The sequence below is a fragment of the Equus quagga genome, chromosome 14 (assembly GCF_021613505.1).
Source record: "Equus quagga isolate Etosha38 chromosome 14, UCLA_HA_Equagga_1.0, whole genome shotgun sequence".
Classification (NCBI taxonomy): Eukaryota; Metazoa; Chordata; class Mammalia; order Perissodactyla; family Equidae; genus Equus; species Equus quagga.
Genome location: NC_060280.1, coordinates 9,911,925 through 9,932,015, shown reverse-complemented (window position 1 = coordinate 9,932,015; position 20,091 = coordinate 9,911,925). Strand labels below are relative to the sequence as shown.

At 39.9% G+C, this 20,091-nt stretch overlaps 1 protein-coding gene across 1 annotated transcript in view; it reads left to right on the top strand.

Annotated features, from left to right (window-relative positions):
• Positions 1 to 20,091, top strand: part of NELL1 (neural EGFL like 1) — a 750,986-nt gene that overhangs the window by 164,704 nt on the left and 566,191 nt on the right. Inside the window, exons 6-9 of the mRNA XM_046685488.1 lie at positions 5,675 to 5,747; positions 6,399 to 6,481; positions 13,568 to 13,702; positions 14,642 to 14,744. Of these exons, the coding sequence (XP_046541444.1) occupies positions 5,675 to 5,747; positions 6,399 to 6,481; positions 13,568 to 13,702; positions 14,642 to 14,744 (394 nt within the window). The remainder of the gene's footprint in view (positions 1 to 5,674; positions 5,748 to 6,398; positions 6,482 to 13,567; positions 13,703 to 14,641; positions 14,745 to 20,091) is intronic.

The window sequence follows — 20,091 nt, the reverse complement described above, 5'->3', positions numbered from 1 at the left end:
CTCTAGCATTAGGTAATTCATATCAGAGACACAACACAAACTGGAGATTTCTTTACTTCTACACAGCATCCATTTGAGAAAATAGCTGGCCAGTAGTGATAGGCTTATCTGAATCTTGTGATTGTCATAGATTATCCTTATCGAGGTTGACTACCACTCAATTTCCTTTTGATGCATTCGAAGCTGATGATGCTGTTACTATTTCAGAGGGTAGGGACATAAAGAGCAAGCCTAGGTGAACCGCAGTGAGTTATAGGATGCTTCTGTGGCGTGGGTGTTCCGACAGTTGTTGATACCTCAAGGAGAATTCCCATCCAAAGTCTTCACAGAGGCCGAGGCTCTGTGTCTGTGTGTCTGTCTGTCTGTCTGTGTGTCTCTCTCTCTTTCTCTCTCTCTGTCTGGTGAATTTGGGTCTGAAACGTTTCCCTTACCTGGACATCACTGTCTCCTTAACAGCTGAGCTGTCACTGGGAAGTGAAATTGATTACAATTTTTTTCTTATGCCACAGCTGTTGTTTTTACCTCAGCTGGTTCCCATAATTCCACAGATGGTAAACATATGTTTATAGGCACATAGGAAGAGCAGCTCTTTTGGGTTCCTCCCATCTCTAATTCTTATTTTTCCTTGCATGCAGAAAGTCAAAGTCTCAGAGCTGGGGAATCTTATATGTTTGTAGATTAATATTTTTGTGCATTAAGATTCTGGAAACAGCAGGACAGCTAACGATATGCTAATGAGCTGACAGCTTTTATTGATCATAATGAAAGTCGACAAGTGTCTTTCTTGGCTTTTGTGCAAGCTGGACTATTTTATTAACTGACTTCAGGGCAGACATCCATAATTCTTTGCACTTTGGAAATCTTCCTTGTGAGTTTCAAGTCTTAATTTTTGTTAGCCTGTTGCTAAAGCTTGTGTCCTTGCCAGTTGATAAACCGAACACATCTTCATCCTTATATTTACATGCCCGGTAGGAACTCTTCCTACTGCCTTTCCCTTTCAAAGCAATTTGTTTCAGTGTTTTAGCATACAAAAAAACAGAACCATTTTCTTCAATGTAAACAGAGATCTGCGGGGAAATAAGAGCGCTAAAAATGAATTAGCATTTGTTTGGCGGCAAAGCTGCTTTCATTTCTATCAGAAAGCTCAGAGTGTTGGAAGAGCTTGCCTAATCTTAGTTATTCCTTACATCAGAGGGTCCTAATGGCATTATTTTTCTAATCTTCTTTTTTATTTCATTGCATCTTCCTATATTTCTTACTGTGAAATGAGAAATGTTCTCGGAATAATGGCAACAATAGGCATTGGTTCCCCAAACAAAAACCCATCCTGTACAACGTACCTGATGCAAATGTATTTTTCAGTGCCTGGTGAGCTGAGTGCAGCAGGTGGAGCGTGGCAACAAGTGGATTTAACAAGGGGAAAAATATCCATTTTTCTCCCTTTCATCAGTACTAATAGTAAAAGCTTATCAATTTGGGTTCTGCACCATAGGGATTTATTTAGATCCTCAGATCAGCTGCGGTTTAGCATTGCAGTAACAATGAGAAAACGGATTGGATTGTTCACCAAATTAATAGTATAAATAAGATTGCAGGGGGCACTATTAGGCTCCCTTAAAGGACCTCTGTTTTCAGCACTGAAAAACTGTTTTAGCAAACTGTTCCCATCTAATGCAAATAATTCCTTATGTACGGTTGGTTGGTATCTATCCATTAAGGCAATTGAGATAGAACCTCATTTTGATAATAGGACCTCCTTGCAACAACATCTTGTTAGCTGACGTAACCATGGGGCTCTCAAGTGATGCATTTTGACTTGCAGCATGTTGTAGTGGCCCAGCACAGGTTTTGGAGTTTGTAGACCTGTAGTTTACGGCCTAGGGTTAAGGTGTGCTTTAGGAAAGGCACTTAAAATATTGAAGCCCTGGGTTTGTCATAGGTCGAATGACAGATAAACTGGCCCTAGATCAGCTGTCCTCATTGGGCATATCTAAATCATCTCAGAAGCTTTGTCAAAATATACAAGACTGTCCTCCCCTAGTCTCCTCTAAAATTCTGATGTGTACCCCTAGTTTAAAAACTAATACCCCGCATGATCGTCACAGGCTCTTACAGCTCTGAAAATTATATTGTTCAATATAGCGTAATTCATAGTTTTCAGGAGTTTGGTGCCTTTAAAGTATTTTTTGTGCTTACTGTGTGAAATATACTATGAAGGGGACACTGAGATGAAAATATCTGATTTTTGCCTTTGTGATGTTTATAGTCTGATAATTCTGTTGGTTGCCATTCCTTTCTAAATCAGTGAGGTCTCACTCTATTCATCTGTTGGATTTGGGTGCTCTTTGCACCACTGTGAACTTTTAGAGAGTAAACCCTTCTGTTTCAAAAGAAACAAATGATTGACAATAGAGCAGGTTCTGTCAAAGTGGGGCCCCTTGACCTTTCATTGGAATCATCTGGGACAGCGTTTAAAAATGAAGATTCCTGGGCCCACTCCAACCCTGGTGAAATGGAATCTTGGGTTAACCCTGGAATCTGAATCTTAAACAGATACTCGAGGGGATTCTTAAGAAACTCGAAGTTTGAGAAACTGCCACAATGAATGATAAAAAATAAAGCATAGGTCTGAAAAAATGAGATCAAATGCCATCAGCTAGCATAGACCCAGCTAAAGTCACATTTTTCAGTTAAGTGTAGATTCCTTTAAAGTTAAATGAGGAGAAATAATAGAAATTCTATCTTTTTATCCCTTATTTCATCTCCTTTGGGAAAAGTTGCAGTGCTTGAAGGCACATTTTCATCTATAGAGATCCTCATGGATGATTTTTCTGGGAGAAATAAGGCTGATCAAGCTTCTTTGTATTTTCTAGTTTTATACTTTATATAGAGTATGAAACTTTCTAAAGAAAACTACATGCTTAGTAAAAGCTTCTTTTATTGACAAATGTCTGGGCACCAAATAGTCCATATGGCAATTCAATGCAAGACCTTCTGGTTCTTGCTCTGGGAAGCGTGCTGGATATATACACGTGTATGTATTTACATGTATAGTCACATAGGCTCAGACTACTTTGGGTTACACTGAGCTTTGGTACAGTATATTGCCACCCTTCTTTTAATCTAGCATGGAATTACATCCATTCAAGTAAATTAACATTCCTATCTTGATTCATTTGGCAAGAACAAGTTTTCACGCCAGCATGTGGGCTGACCCTTGTGACCTTTCCTTAGAAAAATACCAAGTGTTTTGAGTTTTTGTATTAATGGCCATCGAGAAGCTCTCAGCTCTTACTTCTGTTTTTGTTCAAGTCAACATCATTGACCTTCATCTAATGATCTGTGTAACACACATGTATGTGCCAGAGATTAAAAGCGGAAAGACAGAGAAGTGAGGAAGGAGGCAGGTAGGAGAAAGGTGTGGGAGAGGCAATTTGTAATTGATAACATAACAAAATCGGAGTCCCTTAAAAAAGAAAAGAAGCAAAAGGAAAACTGCTGTGCATTATGTTGTGTTTCTACATGATGAGTGGATGAGATATCCATTTCAAATGGGTTTTCCATCTGTTTTTGGAAAAGTAATTAATTCTACAACAAATGTACCTGAGGGCACTTCTGAGTGCTCTTTCCATGGCTGATAAAAAAATAACAATGATTCAGGGTCTTCTGATAAACAGGCAGTAGATGGACCTGATCCCTTCCTGGTCCATGTGCTTTCATCACATCTGCATCACCTGGGATGACTGGCTGTCCTGGTTTGCCTGGAGTCTCTCACTTTTCCCACTGAAATCCCTAAGTCCTGGGCAAACTTGGATAGTTGGTCACTCTAAATTCATCCATATTCAACCTGATTAGATGTTTTCTAACGTGATATTCAGTTTTCTATGATGGTCTTTCTTTGGTTGAAATCTATAATTTTGTCCTTGATTGAATTTGTTCTTTTAACTTGAGAGATAGCAAAAGCCCAGAGATCAAAACTGTGCCAATTTCAGTGTGGACACCTGTTTTGTTGACCCAGCACTTAAGTGCTGGGGGGATCCTTAGCTTTTGCATACGGTGCTTCTTTTTCCAGATGAAGCAACTGAAGCTCGGGAAAGGTGGTTGACTTATTGTCTAATTTCTAGCTAGAAATGGAAAAGAACTTGAGCCCAGGTCCCCTGACTTCCAATCCCAGGCTTTTCTCAAATTTCTCACATGTGCTTGAAAGGTGTCCTGGCCTCTCAAAGGAGTTAATTTGCTTTGAAAAACTGAGCAACTTTTCATACCAGGAAGAAGCTGATTCACGTAGATTGTGCTCCATTAATTGCTCCCTGGAATTCCCTGTAAGAGATTATGAATTCATATTAAGGAGCAGTGGCGGGGGCTTGCTCCCCACGGTGAGGCTGTCTCCTCTTGTAATCACAAGCGCTGCGTCATCCTCAAAGAGGAAGAGGTTAATGAATGTATCTAATTCTGAGGAAGAAGTCCTGTGATCCCGTTATTTCTATTAATATTTCCAATTAATATTTTATCTTGAAATAATAAGCAGAAACAGCATTTGCTGATGACTTTCTGCTGTTTAGAAGATGAGCACATAAATGTTAAATGCTACTCCCTCTGAAAGACTTGCAGCAGTATCTTAAGCCTATATTTTATTTATAAATTGAGCTCAATATTCTGGACCAACTTCCACATCTTCCGTCTGTTCTGTAATATCTCTTCCATCAAATCAGGGGGGAAAAAAGCCCCTAAAAACAGAATCTTGAAATTTAACTTGAAAAATCCAAAAGTCAAGTCAATATTTTCATTGAGAGATGGCAGCCCCATTGATGTTCTTAAATAAGGGCTGTTCTTCTAGACTGTTACAGAATTAAAAGACCACTTTTTTACTCACAGTGAAATTTTGAGCTAGTCTTAAGACTCACCAGCAAAGACTCATGTTACTCAATTAGCTGAGAGCAAAGATTGTTATGAAATTTTTCCCATGTCTAATTTTATTTCCTTAACTAAATGAATCAATAAAAGATTTTAGTCTAATGTGTTTCTATTGTCTCTTTCTCCCACTTAAAAAAATCCTGTGAATCAGTAATATTTAATGTTCTGGGATGACCAGGGAATTGAGGAGAATTGTTACTGCCTTTTTAGTTTGAAAGTTTAAGAACATTTACTGATGTTTACTTAGTGCTATGATGTTGTTAGCATCAACCAGTGGTAACTAATTATAGCTTTCTCAAGAAGAATGTACATTTCAAGATTTCTAGAAGAGGATGGTTTGGAGTAGTTCAGTGTGGATTTAAGGCCAACTCAACTTTTTTCCTTTTCTTTTTTGAGGAAGATTAGCCCCAAGCTAACATCTGCTGCCAATCCTCCTTTTTTTGTTGAGGAAGATTGGCCCCGAGCTGACATCTGTGTCCATCTTCCTCTGTTTTATATGTGGGATGCCCACCACAATGTGGCTTGATAACCAGTGCATAGGTCTGTGCCTGGGATCCAAACCAGCAAACCCCAGGTCGCTGAAGCAGAGTGCACAAACTTCATTGCTATACTACTAGGCTGGCCCTCCAACTCAACTTTTGAATGAGGCTATCAGTCTTGTTAAAAAATAATCTACCTTGTAGAGAGCATGTGACTTCACAAGAGCCATTTGGACTGGAAACTATAATCTTGATTCCTGCCTCTGTCTTCTGTTATCAAGGGAATCATCCAAGATGGAAAAATCATCTTCATGCCGAATGGATACATAACACAGTGTCCGAACCTGAATCGCAGTAAGTAGCAACTTAAAGCATTTGTGAATTTTTAATTTATATAACTTATTGATAATATCAGAGAAACGTCAGGAAGGATACATGCAGACTTCTGTGTGTTGACTTCTAAGGTGGTGGGGAATAATGAGAAAACTTATATTTATACTGTATTCTTCTGTGTCTTTGAACTTTTAAAAAGCTTATATATTATTTATAGAATTAAAATATGAAGGTAAAAAAGATTACATTGGCAGTTTTCTACAAATTGATATAGAAAGATATGTTTAAGATAACTATAGGTACACGCATATATACATACACACTATTCTTTACACTTCTTAACTTGGATGTGAATTTACTTTTTCCTCTTCTATAATAATTCACATTTCTTTAGCCACCTCTCAATAAAAACGAAGGTTTAATTTTAAATTAAAAATGTCAGGTTGTCTTTCTTTTCAGTTAACAGTCCTTTTTTCCTGTTGGTTTCTTTTTTGCTTACTAATAAAAGGGAAACTCTACCCCTGAAATCCTCTGTGCCTTCACTCTAATTTCAAAGTAATCCTTAACCAGGAAAGCAGAAACCCTTCTACATAGACAAACAAGTAGTGTTTGAAAAATGTCTTTCTTATATTAGCACTCTATCAACATCTATTTTATATTTTCTTTGTTGAGCTTGCCCAACGTGCAGTGATTTCTTAAGCCTGGTGCAAGGAATCATGGATTTACAAGAGCTTCTGGCCAAGATGACTGCGAAAGTAGGTATCTAAATTTCACGTGTGATGTTTCATTTCTGTCTCTGTCCTGTCTGGAATTTAGAGTGATATGCTATAATGGAAACATTTTTAGCCTTGGCATTTGCAATCTCTTACTATAAAATGGTTTATTCTTACTTGGAATAGGACTGCCTATAGTAAACATAACCATTTTCGTCTTTGATACTATTAGGCTATATCAGAATGTTTACTTGAAAAATGTGTGGAAGAGGCAATATATGTCTCTGTAGATTCCCTTTGAGTGGAAAAGGAATTTGCCCATTGGCTATGAAACTAGTAACACTGAGATGATGTATGGTCAGAGCCACTGCTGCTTATAAGCTAATGCATTTGGATGTAAGAATAATTGGGAATAATCAGAAGGGGCAAAATAGCTATTGTTAGGAACAGATTACTGTCATAGGAAGGCATTAGATCATATTTCTAATATATGATTCATTTCAGGACTGATCCTGAGTTAAGTAGTGAAGGAGGCAAAGTCTGCCTTTGAACACCTTCAGTTTTATGATTCTGCATCTTTTTCTCCTCTCTTTCATCCTCTTAACAAGAATCTTCTGAGGATCTGCTATTTGCCAGGCACTGTGTCAGGCACAAAGGAGGCAATGATGGACAAGACGTGATGCTCCATCCCAGAGCTGTTCATGTCGAGTGGCAGAGCCAGAAATGTAAACAATTAGAGGCTTTGATATATGTTCATAAAGGAGATCCCTGAGCCTTGTAAAGAAAGCTACCGAATAAATAGAAGGTGTGGCTAATGCTGTTGTTATGATACCAGTCAGTCATGGACATGAGTTCCAGCCTAGGGCGAAGAAAGAATTAGGTTGGGCCTAAGAGACGTTATAGTTTGTGAAAGGAAGGATTTTAATAACAGTGAAAATGATACATTAATCCTATTCCACCTGTGGCTATGAATGCTCCTTGCCATCAGCCTTGGCATGTGGAAGACAATAGGTGGATAGGTAAGTGTTTGGGAGGCAGAGCTGTATTTTGGACCTTAGATTGTGCTGCTGAAGATAACGTTTCTATTTCAAACGAGGGTTTTGGCCAAGTCCCGTTTTTCTGGGAAGGAGAGACGGAACATTTTAGTCAGAGAGAATCACTAGCTTTCCTCTTCAGAGGACAGTGGAAATGTGAAACGCGGGCAATGATTTGCCTTCCCAGCTTGTGACACATAAGAGGTTTTTATTTCATCTTGTCTGGAGCAGCTTGATCTCAATACTGTTAATTATATTTTAGCTTGCTACCAAATTTTTGGAACAAGAAACATGCCACTCAGTCAGCCTTAGATGATCACGGTTCTCCGTTCCCTGGCTTCCAGGATGCCCTTTCCTTTCTCTTTCTTTCCTCTTGCAGAGAATGACATTTTTCTCTTTTTAGTCACACATTATCTAGGAGCCACATTGAGCTCTGTCCTCAAAACATTATTATGTAAAATGGGCATTTGTGAGGCAGAAGATATTTAATTGTGGGCAATTGCAAGCAGAAAATGGTTTAATCCACCTTCTAACCCCCCCCCCCCCCCCCCGGCACTTGGGAAGATTTATAAGTCTGTGTCTTCCAGCTCGTGAATAGAATTATAATTAGAAAACTGAGTGCTTCAATTTTCACTGCACAGTTTGGATTCTGTGATGATCTAGGATGGGAGTTGGCAAACTTTTTCTGTAAAGGGCCAGTTAGTAAATTTTAGTCTTTTGAGGCCAAGAAGCTAAATTGAGACTATTATGTATATACTTCATTTAAATATAATCATTTAAAATATAACCGCTAAAAACGTAAAAGTCATTCTTAGCTCACAGGCCATATAAAAACAAGCGGCGGGCCAGATTTGGTCTCTGGGCCTTACTTTGTGAACCTCTGATCTAGAAGAAGCTGGCAAGTCGCTCACACCAGGTAATACTCATTGAGCATTTACTGGTTACAGTGCTTAAACTCCTCATACTCACTGCCACTTTTTAATCCTCACAACAATCCTGTGAGCTTGTTATTAGCCCACTTTCCAGATGAGAAGACTGAATTCCAAGAAGGTTATGAAACTTTTCCCAAGATAGTAGATGGCAGAGCTGGGACTAAAACTCAGATTCTGAAAGTCGAATCATGACTGACAGGTTGTAGTTGGAGAAGAGAGAATTAGAGAAAAGCTGTAAAGAAGGAATGACTGAAGGAGAGGGGGAGGTGGATGCTCCCAGCAGAGGGAGGGAGATATCAGCAAGAAGAAGAAGGAGAAGATCAAAGGAGAGGAAAAGAGGAATGCGTGTCCAGATGGCGCCTGGTGGAGGGAAACGTGAGCACAGAGCTTCCAGCAGCTTTTGCACGCAGAAGCTCAGTGGGGAGCAAGGCCTCTTAGTCACCCTTTTGGTTATAGCTGCTGTTTTCCTTGGAGCGTGGGGATTTTCTGAGTCCTGGTTCACATAGCGTGTGCTTCTGTCGGGACCAGGCAGGGCCATCTTATATGAAATTATCTCCATAAGGGTTTTCAGACAACAGAGACTGCTCAGAATCAGACTACAGACCTAGGAGAGGACAGGGGAATTCTCAGGAAAGAATTCTTTGAGTTCTCATGGAAGAGGTTTCCCCTGGCTGGTACCAAAGCCTGAATAGGAAGATCGTTCTGTGCTTTGTGTAAGCCTTTTTCCTTTTTGCTCACTCTTGAACTGAGAGTCCAGCCCTTTGGGACCCCAGCTTTATGTAGGAGTTTCCTTTAAGACACCTGATCTTGGCCAGACCCTGCTCTCTAACTGCTCCCTGTTGCCCACTGTGCAGCCATCAGTGTGGGAGCTCGAGGGCCCCCTGCTTCAGCAGAAACCTTCAGCCTGCAGGTTGGCTTTAGTGCTCACCTGCCTCCCTGGATCCCTAGCTGGCACTTTGTTTTGGCCACTGTGGCTTTCTTCCTTTTGTGTCAGCTCTGTGATTTTTAAAAGTTTTTATATATTTTATCAGCATTTTAGTTGGTTCAATTGGTGAAGTCTTTCGGGTTGTCGAGTCTGCCATCTTCATAGAAGCAGAGTGTAATTCACCCTTGGCAGAGTGAAGGAGGTGGGTGTGGAGAGATGAGCCAAACAGGAAGGCAAATATGGTTCCTGTGTGTAAGGGGATTCTGTGGCGTCAGGTCCATCTGGACCCGGGCTTTGCCCCTAGTTAAATATGCCTATGGTGGAAAGACTGACCATGGATTTGGGGGTTTGGTTGGAGTAGCCCAGCAGCTATGACTAAAATAGGCATTAGTCATATAGATCATGGTGGAGAAAGAGAGTGGGCTTTGGAGTCAGAATGAGCTGATTCTAAATCCAATTTTTATCACTTCCTTGATTGTTTGTAGCCTGGAACAAGTCCAGTGCAGTTTCCCCTTATGTAAAATGGTGATAGTTATTCTTGGTTTTTATAAAGATTCCATGAGAGTTGCTGTCAGGGCCCTGGGCTGGAGCTAGGTGCTAGGGGGTCTTGGAAAGCAGCAGGGAGTCCTCACACTTTGGTCATGTGGAAGCCATGGAATCCTACCAGAGAGCAAGCCCAGTGCACGAGCTGGACAGGAGTCGGTAGCCAAAATCAGATCAAACCCAACAGATGCAGACGTCAGATCAGCCTGGGGGTCTGCTGAGGAGGGCTCAGTGCTCTTTTTCTCCTCTCAGGGTGAGATGGGGAGTGACTCAGCTCTTTCTTGGTGCAGGACAGATCATGGCAGCAGCTTACACGCACCTTCAGGTGACAGAGGTCAGGGTACATAAGAGCTCTCTTGAAGCATCCTGGTGAAACCATACCTTTTCAAGGTGGAGAAGGCGCAGGGAGGCTGTCCCCTGCTGCTTCTCCTAAATGGCCCACTAGAGACCACCAAGCCTCTGGCTTACTCTGGAAGTTTTCCCAGGCGGTCCTGACATTGTGGGCGCCGCCCACCTGTCGAGCCAGGGCTGTAGGATCAGGCTCTGTCCTGCTCTCACGTCCCACCTGTGCCGTAATCACATTCTGCCTTCAAGCTCAGGAAGAAGAGATGCTGGAGACTGGGAATTTCTTGATTACTTCTGTGTAAATCTTTGACAAATCTATTTATGCAAATCAAGCAGCACTCGAAATGGCATTTCAGCTTGTAACATATTTAATTTTGAGACTTTCATTGTTTCGAGGAGCTCAATAGTGATTTTTCAATTAAGTTTAAAGGTTTAACACAATAGAAGATTTCTTTTCCCTTCCATATAGCAAATGCCAAATAAATAGTATTTCAAAGGGGAAAAAAAAGGCAATCCACCACATGACTAATGTACTCAGATCCATTCGTTGACCTCTTACTGTGCAAAAGGCCTCTGCTGTCTATCTTTGAATGTGTAGGGCTAAGAATAAATGATTCGGTCTCTAGTTGCTTAGATAAATGCACGCACCGAGGTAGGACAGAATAGGGATGTAGATTTGATACCGTATCTATTTTGGATCTGCAGGCATTTTTGGAGAAAATGGCAGGTAGTGTAGGAATAGCTGTTGAAAATGAATTTGTGTAAATTCAGCATGCTAATACCAGTGACAGAAAATGTAATTCATTTTTCGATTCAGAGTTGTTTTTCTCCTTTATTGTTGCTATAGGATTTAGCAGGGGGAGAGTCAGAGGCAAGATTACATATTAAGTGCCTCTGAAAAATTAGCTTTTTGCCTTAATATCCCTTTGCCTTTGTGTCTGTCTGATGCACTGCTATTATTACAGAGATTAGAGCTTTTCAATGTTGTCAGAAAAGGCTAAATATATTGAAAAATAAAAACGAAGTTCAGAAGAGAAACAAAATCAGCCCTGAGAATAGCTTCCATTATATTCAAACTGAATCATTTCCTTGGAATTGAGTTTGTAGGTAAGCATAGCTCAACCTTGTTGGACAGTACTGGAAATGGCCAATATCACCCTTAGGCACGCTCCTGAGTTTTCAAGAAACTTGGATAGAGACAGGATTGCCTTTTGGGTCATTTAGTCCCCAAGAAGTTCCCTTCTTGGAATAATACGGACCCCAGAATTGTTCCAGATTTTCGGAGTGAGACAGGCACGTTTGCTCTCACAAGCTGATACCCCCTTCTGAGCCACTTTTGGGAAGGATGCGGATCAAGTTCAACTCGTTCTTGTTCAGTCCAAGGTCATATGTCAATCACTACCTTACGCAGGAACTGATGGGGCTATAGACATGAAGTCTAGGTGATAGGGGCTCAGTTGTCACTCCCTTTGATCTCACCTATATATAGTTTTGGTCATTTGACCTCGCTGAACTCTTTGAAGTGTACTTTCTGTTTCCCAATGAATTCCCGAAGAACTTAATTACCATAGATTCTAGAAGCTCTTTGATCAGACTGGAGATTTAAATGTAACCTGAATTTTTGAAAGATCAGGTGTACTAGAGAAGTCACAGGAAGCTAATATTTCAGGCATAGTCAACTCTGTTTCTTCAGGGCTTCTTATGGTGCATGTGGTTTATCTGGGATCCCATTTGTTCTTTCCCTGCCCATTGGTACCATCCACAAAAGGCAGACAAGGAACAAATTTTCTTGAGAAATTCCAAAAGTTTAGAGGAAGAGGATGGAATAAGTGACACAAGCAAGGTTGGAATTACATATGGATTCCATTTCTAGAGAGTAGCACTCTTATGAATAATCGAGAGGAGCATGTATGGAATAGAACTGTAGTCAATGTAGAGAGACGATGGGAGTCGTCATTATCCAGGTTCAATCATTGTATCTAAAATATTGGCTTGAAATGGTCTTAGTTGGATTAGAAATTGACTTGATCTCCTATGTGGGGAAAATACTGAAGACATGCAGGTATAAGTATGATTAAGAAGAAGAGAAACTGTTTGATGATTTTTAACGAAGTGGTATTTGTTTTTCAATCATGGCAGTCCCTAAGGAAGGAAAAGGGGAGAAGCATAATATCACTATTGGGTTGACTTACTCCTTAGTATGTATGTGACAATAGAGAGGTCATACCAAAGTTCATTTTTTCTACACCACGTTTTTGAAGGTGAACTGGAGTAGGCTGCTTGGAAAGTGATCAGGAGAGGGGATGGGAACCCTTTCATGAGGGAGCTATGGGGGAACCCGGAGGTTCTGCTGGTGGTCAGGAGCAGGCCTGAGGACAGAATGACCTCAAATGTTTGAAGAGGCGTTGGACTTGCTTGGGATGGGTTACGAGGCAAAACTAGATCTCACAGGAAAGAGGGAGGGAGATTTCACAGCTCAAGCCAAGAAAGACGTTTCAAACGTCCAGAGCTAGCAAAAAAAAAGTGGCTTTCCTTGGATAGTACTGAGGGTCCCACCACTGCAGATGTGAGAACAGAGGCTGGATCATCAGTTGAAGGGGTTACTTGTGAGAACGTTCCAACTTTATAACCCCTTTCAAATCAGATTCTAAGATTCTGTGATCAAGGATGACAGTTGGGTGACCTAGAAAAGTGAAAAAGTTTCTTTTACAAAATCCTGATCTCCCCTGGGGCTTTGGTTGCCTCTTCTGACTGTTGTCTGGACACCTAAGTAGATTCCTGGGGCCTTGTGTTTACGGGATCATGAGCTGGCGAAAAATTAGATCCTCCTCTGACTTTTTTCTGGCCCCAGCTCCCCAGAATTTTTCATAAGAGAGGAAGTGGGAACTTCCCAGCTTGTAAACCATGGCTCTCTGGTTAGTGTGTGAAGAGCATGGAGAGGATGGTGGGAGATAAATGTAAGTGCGCTGGAGTTCCTGATTAGATCTCCTGTAAGCATTGTAATGAGTCCTTGAGAATACCATTCATCACGAGTGTTTCTGTTTGGCTTGAGCTGAAAGCACACACGTTTATGAACACCCATGAGGTCCCTGGATACAGTTTAATGTCTCATTTGGTGCTCATTAGGCCATGGGAACCAATATGTCTTCAATTTAGAATGATTTTACCTCGTGTTGGAAAAAAAAAAAAAAGACAAAAAACCCAAAACACACAAAACATCTGGCTAAGAGTCAGCTGCTCTGAGCTTTTTTTTCTCCTCCTACTTGGATTTTTTTTCTTGTTGCTATTAGCTTTGTTAGGACAATGCAATTGAATTACAGAAATTACATCTAGTAACTCTTGTTTGCAGCTAAATTATGCAGAGACACGACTTAGTCAATTGGAAAACTGCCACTGCGAGAAGACCTGTCAAGTGAGTGGACTGCTCTATAGAGACCAGGACTCCTGGGTTGATGGCGATCACTGTAGGAACTGCACGTGCAAAGTAAGGCTCTTTCTAAATGAATGCAACAAAGCCAGTTCTAGGGGCGTGGTTTCTCTAGTTATCGTGTCATCTGGCTCTTTAATATAAAAGACCCCCTCCGAAAAGGATTCCCCTTTTACTAAGTGCCTACTTAGTAATCTGCACAATTGAGAAGGAAGCTGGAAAAGCGTCATTTCATACATAAGCACTTGGAAATTAAATTCTGCTTTCCCAGGACAGCACAGTCTAATATCTAATATTATGAAGAAGCTTACTGTTTGGAGGTTGGAGGTTGGAGTACTAGAGGGAGGGAGTGACTCCTTCAGTTTTCACACAACCTAATGGTTAGCTTCATTCACAACTTCGCTCTGCTAAAATAAATTTTAAAAGGGCTTTAACTAGCTTTGGGGTGCTTTCATAGTGTTTCACAAGGTATCCGTCTGTTTCAGAGAATTACAAGGCACCTCCCCTCCCCACGAAGGGTATCCATCTTTTGTATACTCCTTCATCTTTTTCAGAGAATTCTAAGAGCCTCCCCCCACCCCAAATTAGTAGACCCTGTCCAGTTGAAATTATTTGATAAATATCTGAAGAGTGCCATTGTTTGTCTGGGAAAATACAAAATGGATTGTTAGAGCCTCAGCAATGATTGACAGGGCCTGCAAGAGGGGTTATTTATGTTCTTGTAAAAATAGGCTTTTTGTTTTCTGCCTAATCTTCTTAGCCCGCATGGGCAGGTGGAATGAAGCCAGTGATGTATATCAGAAAAGTAATTGAGGTGGCACGGGTTCATTCGGGCTGGAGAGAAGACATGATTTGTGGTCCTAGAGTGGACGGGGAATTCCTCACACTGCTTCTGTTTCCCTGATGCGGTTTCTGGGATGCTATGGGAGCTTTCTCTACAACAGGAACTTTCCAAGGGCACCTGTGAGATTCCGTTCCCTGTCCTTCCTTCCTCAGAGCGGCGCTGTGGAATGTCGGAGGATGTCTTGTCCCCCTCTCAATTGCTCCCCAGACTCCCTCCCTGTGCACGTTGCCGGCCAGTGCTGTAAGGTCTGCCGACGTAAGTACTGACTGAGGGTCAGAGTGGCCCTCTGTGCTTTGAGATTTATTTTCCCACTCTGTTTTTCAGGCCCCAACTGATTAACATTGATGAAATAAAGCACCAGCAGTTGATGTAATATTAAATGTATGATAAGAGCTGCTGTAATTTTTTTTTGATTCTTTGTTTTTATTGAGTTATTGATAGGTTACAATGTTGTGAAATTTCAATTGTACATTAATGTTTGTCAGTCATGTTGTAGGTGCACCACTTCACCCTTTGTGCCCACCCCCCACCCCACCTTTCCCCTGGTATCTACTAAACTGTTCTTAGTCCATAATTTTAAATTCCTCATATGAGTGGAGTCATACACAGAATATCTTTCTCTCGCTGGCTTATTTCACTTAACATAATTCTCTCAAGGTCCATCCATGTTATTGCAAATAGACTGATTTTGTTCTGTTTTGCAGCTGAATAGTATTCCATTGTATATATGTACCACATCTTCTTTATCCATTCGTCTGTTGATGGGCACTTAGGTTGCTTCCACGTCTTGGCTATTGTAAACAGTGCTGCAATAAACATTGGGGTGCATAGGACTTTTGGGATTGCCGACTTCAAGCTCTTTGGATAAATACCCAGTAGTGGGATGGCTGGATCGTATGGTAGTTCTATTTTTAATTTTTTGAGGAATCTCCATACTGTTTTCCATAGTGGCTGCACCAGTTTGCATTCCCACCAGCAGTGTATGAGGGTTCCTTTTTCTCCGCAACCTCTCCAACATTTGTTGCTATTAGTTTTAGATATTTTTGTCATTCTAACGGGTGTAAGGTGATATCTTAGTGTAGTTTTGATTTGCATTTCCCTGATGATCAGCGATGATGAGCATCTTTTCATGTGCCTATTGGCCATCAGTATATCTTCTTTGGAGAAATGTCTGTTCATGTCTCCAGCCCATTTTTTGATTGGGTTGTTTGATGTTTTGTGGTTGAGTTGCGAGAGTTCTTTATATATTATGGATATTAAGCCTTTGTCAGATATATGACTTGCAAATATTTTTTCCCAGTTAGTGGGTTGTTTTTTTGTTTCAATCCTGTTTTCATTTGCCTTGAAGAAGCTCTTTAATCTGATGAAGTCCCATTTGTTTATTCTTTCTATTGTTTCCCTTCTCTGAGAAGGCATGGTGTCCGAAAAGATCCTTTTAATACTGATGTCAAAGAGTGTACTGCCTACGTTTTCTTCCAGAAGCCTTATGGTTTCAGGTCTCACCTTTAGGTCTTTAATCCATTTTGAGTGTATTTTGGTGAATGGTGAAAAAGAATGGTCAATTTTCGTTCTTTTACATGTGGCTTTCCAGTTTTCCCAGCACCATTTGTTGGAAAGACTTTCTTTTCTCCATTGTATGCCCTCAGCTCCTTTGTCAAAGATAAGCTGCCCATGGATGTGTGGTTTTATTTCTGGGCTTTCAATTCGGTTCCATTGATCTGTGCACCTGTTTTGGTACCAGTACCATGCTGTTTTGATTACTGTAGCTTTGTAGTATGTTTTGAAGTCAGGGATTGTGATGCCTCCCGTTTTGTTCTTTTTTCTCAGGATTGCTTTAGAAATTCGGGGTCTTTTGTTGCCCCATATGAATTTTAGGATTCTTTGTTCTAATTCTGTAAAGAATGTCATTGGGATTCTGATTGGGATGGGGTTGAATCTGTAGATTGCTTTAGGTAGAACGGACATTTTAACTATGTTTATTCTTCCAGTCCATGTACATGGAATGTCTTTCCATCTCCTTATGTCATCATCCAATTCTCTCAGAAAGGCCAGTAATTTTCATTATATAGGTCCTTCACTTCCTTAGTTAAATTTACCCCAAGGTATTTTATTCTTTTTGTTGCGATTGTGAATGGTATTGTATTCTTGAGTTCTTTTTCTGTTGGTTCATTACTGGAGTATAGAAATGCTACTGATTTATGCAAATTGATTTTATACCCTGCAACTTTGCTGTAGTTGTTGATTACTTCTAACAGTTTTCCAATGGATTCTTTGGGGTTTTCTATATATAAGATCATGTCGTCTGCAAACAGCGAGAGTTTCACTTCTTCCCTCCCTATTTGGATTCCTTTTATTCCTTTTTCTTGCCTGATTGCACTGGCCAGGACCTCCAGTACTATGTTAAATAAGAGTGGTGATAGAGGGCATCCTGTCTCATTCCTGTTTTCAGGGGGATGGGGTTCAGTTTTTGCCCATTGAGTATGATGTTGGCTATGGGTTTGTCATATATGGCCTTTATTATGTTGAGGTAGTTTCCTTCTATGCCCGTTTTGTTCAGAGTTTTTATCATAAATGGCTGTTGGATCTTGTCAAATGCCTTCTCTGCATCTATTGAGATGATCATGTGGTTTTTATTCCTCAGTTTGTTGATGTGGTGTATCACGTTGATTGATTTGCAGATGTTGAACCATCCCTGTGTCCCTGGTATGAATCCCACCTGATCCTGATGTATGATTCTTTTGATGAATTGCTGAATTCTGGTTGCCAAAATTTTGTTTAGAATTTTTGCATCTATGTTCATCAGTGATATTGGCCTGTAGTTCTCTTTTTTCGTGGTGTCCTTGTCAGGTTTTGGTATCAGCGTGATGTTGGCCTCATAGAATGTGTTAGGAAGTGTTCCATCTTCCCTAATTTTTTGGAATAGCTTGAAAAGGATAGGTATTAAATCCTTTCTGAAAGTTTGGTAGAATTCCCCAGGAAAGCCATCTGGTCCTGGGGTTTTATTCTTTGGGATGTTTTTGATTGCTGTTTCAATCTCTTTCCTTGTGATTGGTCTGTTCAAATTGTCTGCCTCTTCTTGAGTGAGCTTTGGGAGATTGTAGGAGTCCAAGAATTTATCCATTTCCTCTAGGTTATCCATTCTGTTGGCGTATAGTTTTTTGTAGTATTCTCTTATAATCTGTTGTATTTCTGCAGAGTCTGTTGTTATTTCTCCTCTTTCATTTCTGATTTTGTTTATTTGAGCTTTCTCCCTTTTTTTCTTTGTAACTCTGGCTAGTGGTTTGTCAATTTTATTTATCTTCTCAAAAAACCACCTCTTTGTCTCATTGATCCTTTCTACTGCCTTTTTCGTTTCAATAGTATTTATTTCTGCTCTGATTTTTATTATTTCTCTCCTTCTGCTGACTTTGGGATTCATTTGTTCTTTTTTCTCTAGTTCAGTTAGGTGTGCTTTAAGGTTGCTTATTTGGGATTTTTCTTGTTTGTTAAGATGTGCCTGTATTGCGATGAATTTTCCTCTTAATACAGCTTTTGCTGTATCCCATATGAGTTGGTATGGCATGCTATCATTTTCATTTGTTTCCAGGTATTTTTTTATTTCTTTAATTTCTTCAATGATCCATTGCTTGTTCAGTAGAGTGTTGTTTAGTCTCCACATCTTTGTGCCTTTCTCAGCTTTTTTCTTGTAATTAATTTCTAGCCTTATAGCACTATGATCTGAGAAGATGCTTGTTATTATTTCAATTTTTTTAAATTTGTAGAGGTTTGCCTTGTTTCCCAACATATGGTCTATCCTAGAGAATGTTCCATGTGCACTTGAGAAGAATGTGTATTCAGCTCTTTCAGGGTGGAGTGATCAATATATGTCTATTAAGTCCAATTGTTTCAGTTTTTCATTCAGCTCCACTATTTCCTTGTTGATTTTCTGTCTGGATGATCTGTCCATTGATGTGAGTGGGGTGTTGAGGTCCCCTACTATTATTGTGTTGTTTTTAACATCTTCCTTTAGGTCTGTTAATAGTTGCTTTATGAATCTTGGTGCTCCTGTGTTGGGTGCATAGATATTTATAAGCATTATTTCTTCTTGATGAAGTGTCCCTTTGATCATTATATATTGTCCCTCTGTGTCTCCCTTTACCTGTCTTATTTTGAAATCCACTTGGTCTGATATGAGAATTGCTACACCTGCCTTTTTTTCCCTGCTATTTGCTTGAAGTATTGTCCTCCACCCCTTCACCCTGAATCTGTGTTTGTCCTTGGGGCTGAGGTGTGTTTCCTGGAGGCAACAAATTGTTGGATCTTGTTCTTTAATCCATTTTGCCACTCTGTGTCTTTTTATTGGAGAGTTCAATCCGTTCACATTGAGAGTGATTATTGATGCATGTGGACTTAATGCTGTTAATCTTTTGCTCATTATCTTGTTTTCTTGTGTTTCTTTTCCTGTTTGCTTTAGACTACCCATTTAATACTGCAATTTCTTATGCTGGGTTTCTTAGATTTTTCCTTATTTATGATTTGTGACTCTGTTCTGTACTTTATTTTAGTGTCTACCTTGAAGTTTGTATTTAGAATCGCGTGTATAATATAGTCTATTCTCTGGTGGTCTCTTACCTATTTGACCAATACTGATTTAGACCCTTTGCTCTTCCCCTCCTAAATAATTATTTTCATTTTTTATTCCAACTCGTCTTATTCATTTGTAGTTAGAGTGCTAAGATCATCCTTGTTTTGGTAGTTTCCTTACCTTTACCCTAATGCTCTAATTGAATATTTGCTATCCTGTTATGGTTCTATCCATCGGTCTCCCTAGTCTGTGGATTGTGTCCCCTTTCTCTCTTTTTCCTTTTTTCAAGTATGAGAGCCTTCTTGAGGATTTCTTGTAATGGAGGGCTTTTAGTTACAAATTCTCTTAACTTTTGTTTGTCTGGAAAAGATTTAATTTCTCCCTCATATCTGAAGGAAATTCTTGCTGGATAGAGTATTCTTGGCTGAAGGTTTTTATCCTTTAAAGCTTTGAATATATCACTCCATTCTCTCCTAGCTTGTAGGGTTTCTGTAGAGAAATTCGCTGACAGTCTGTTAGGGGCTCCTTTATAGGTTATTCTCTTTTTTTTCCTTAATTCCCTGAGTATTCTCTCCTTATCATTCCTATTTGCCAACTTTACTACTATGTGCCTTGCAGTAGGTCTTTTTACATTGACAAATCTAGGAGATCTAAAACTCTCCTCTACACACATTTCTCCGTTGATCCCTAGATTTGGGAAGTTCTCTTCAATAATTTCTTTAAGCACACTTTCTGCTCCATTTTCCTTTTCCATATTCTCGGGAATTCCTATGATCCTTATGTTCTTACTCCTCATTGAATCCATTATCTCTCGGAGATTTTCCTCATTGTTTTTAATTCTTAGTTCTCTTTCTTCCTCTGTCTGGTGCCATTCAGCCTGTCTATCTTCGATTATGCTAATTTGCTCCTCTATGTTGTCTACACGGGCATTCAGGGAATCTGTATTCTGTTTTATTTGGTCCATTGTGTTTTTCATCTCAAGTAATTCTGTTTGATTCTTCTTTATGATTTCAATCTCTTTTGTGAAGTAACTCCAGA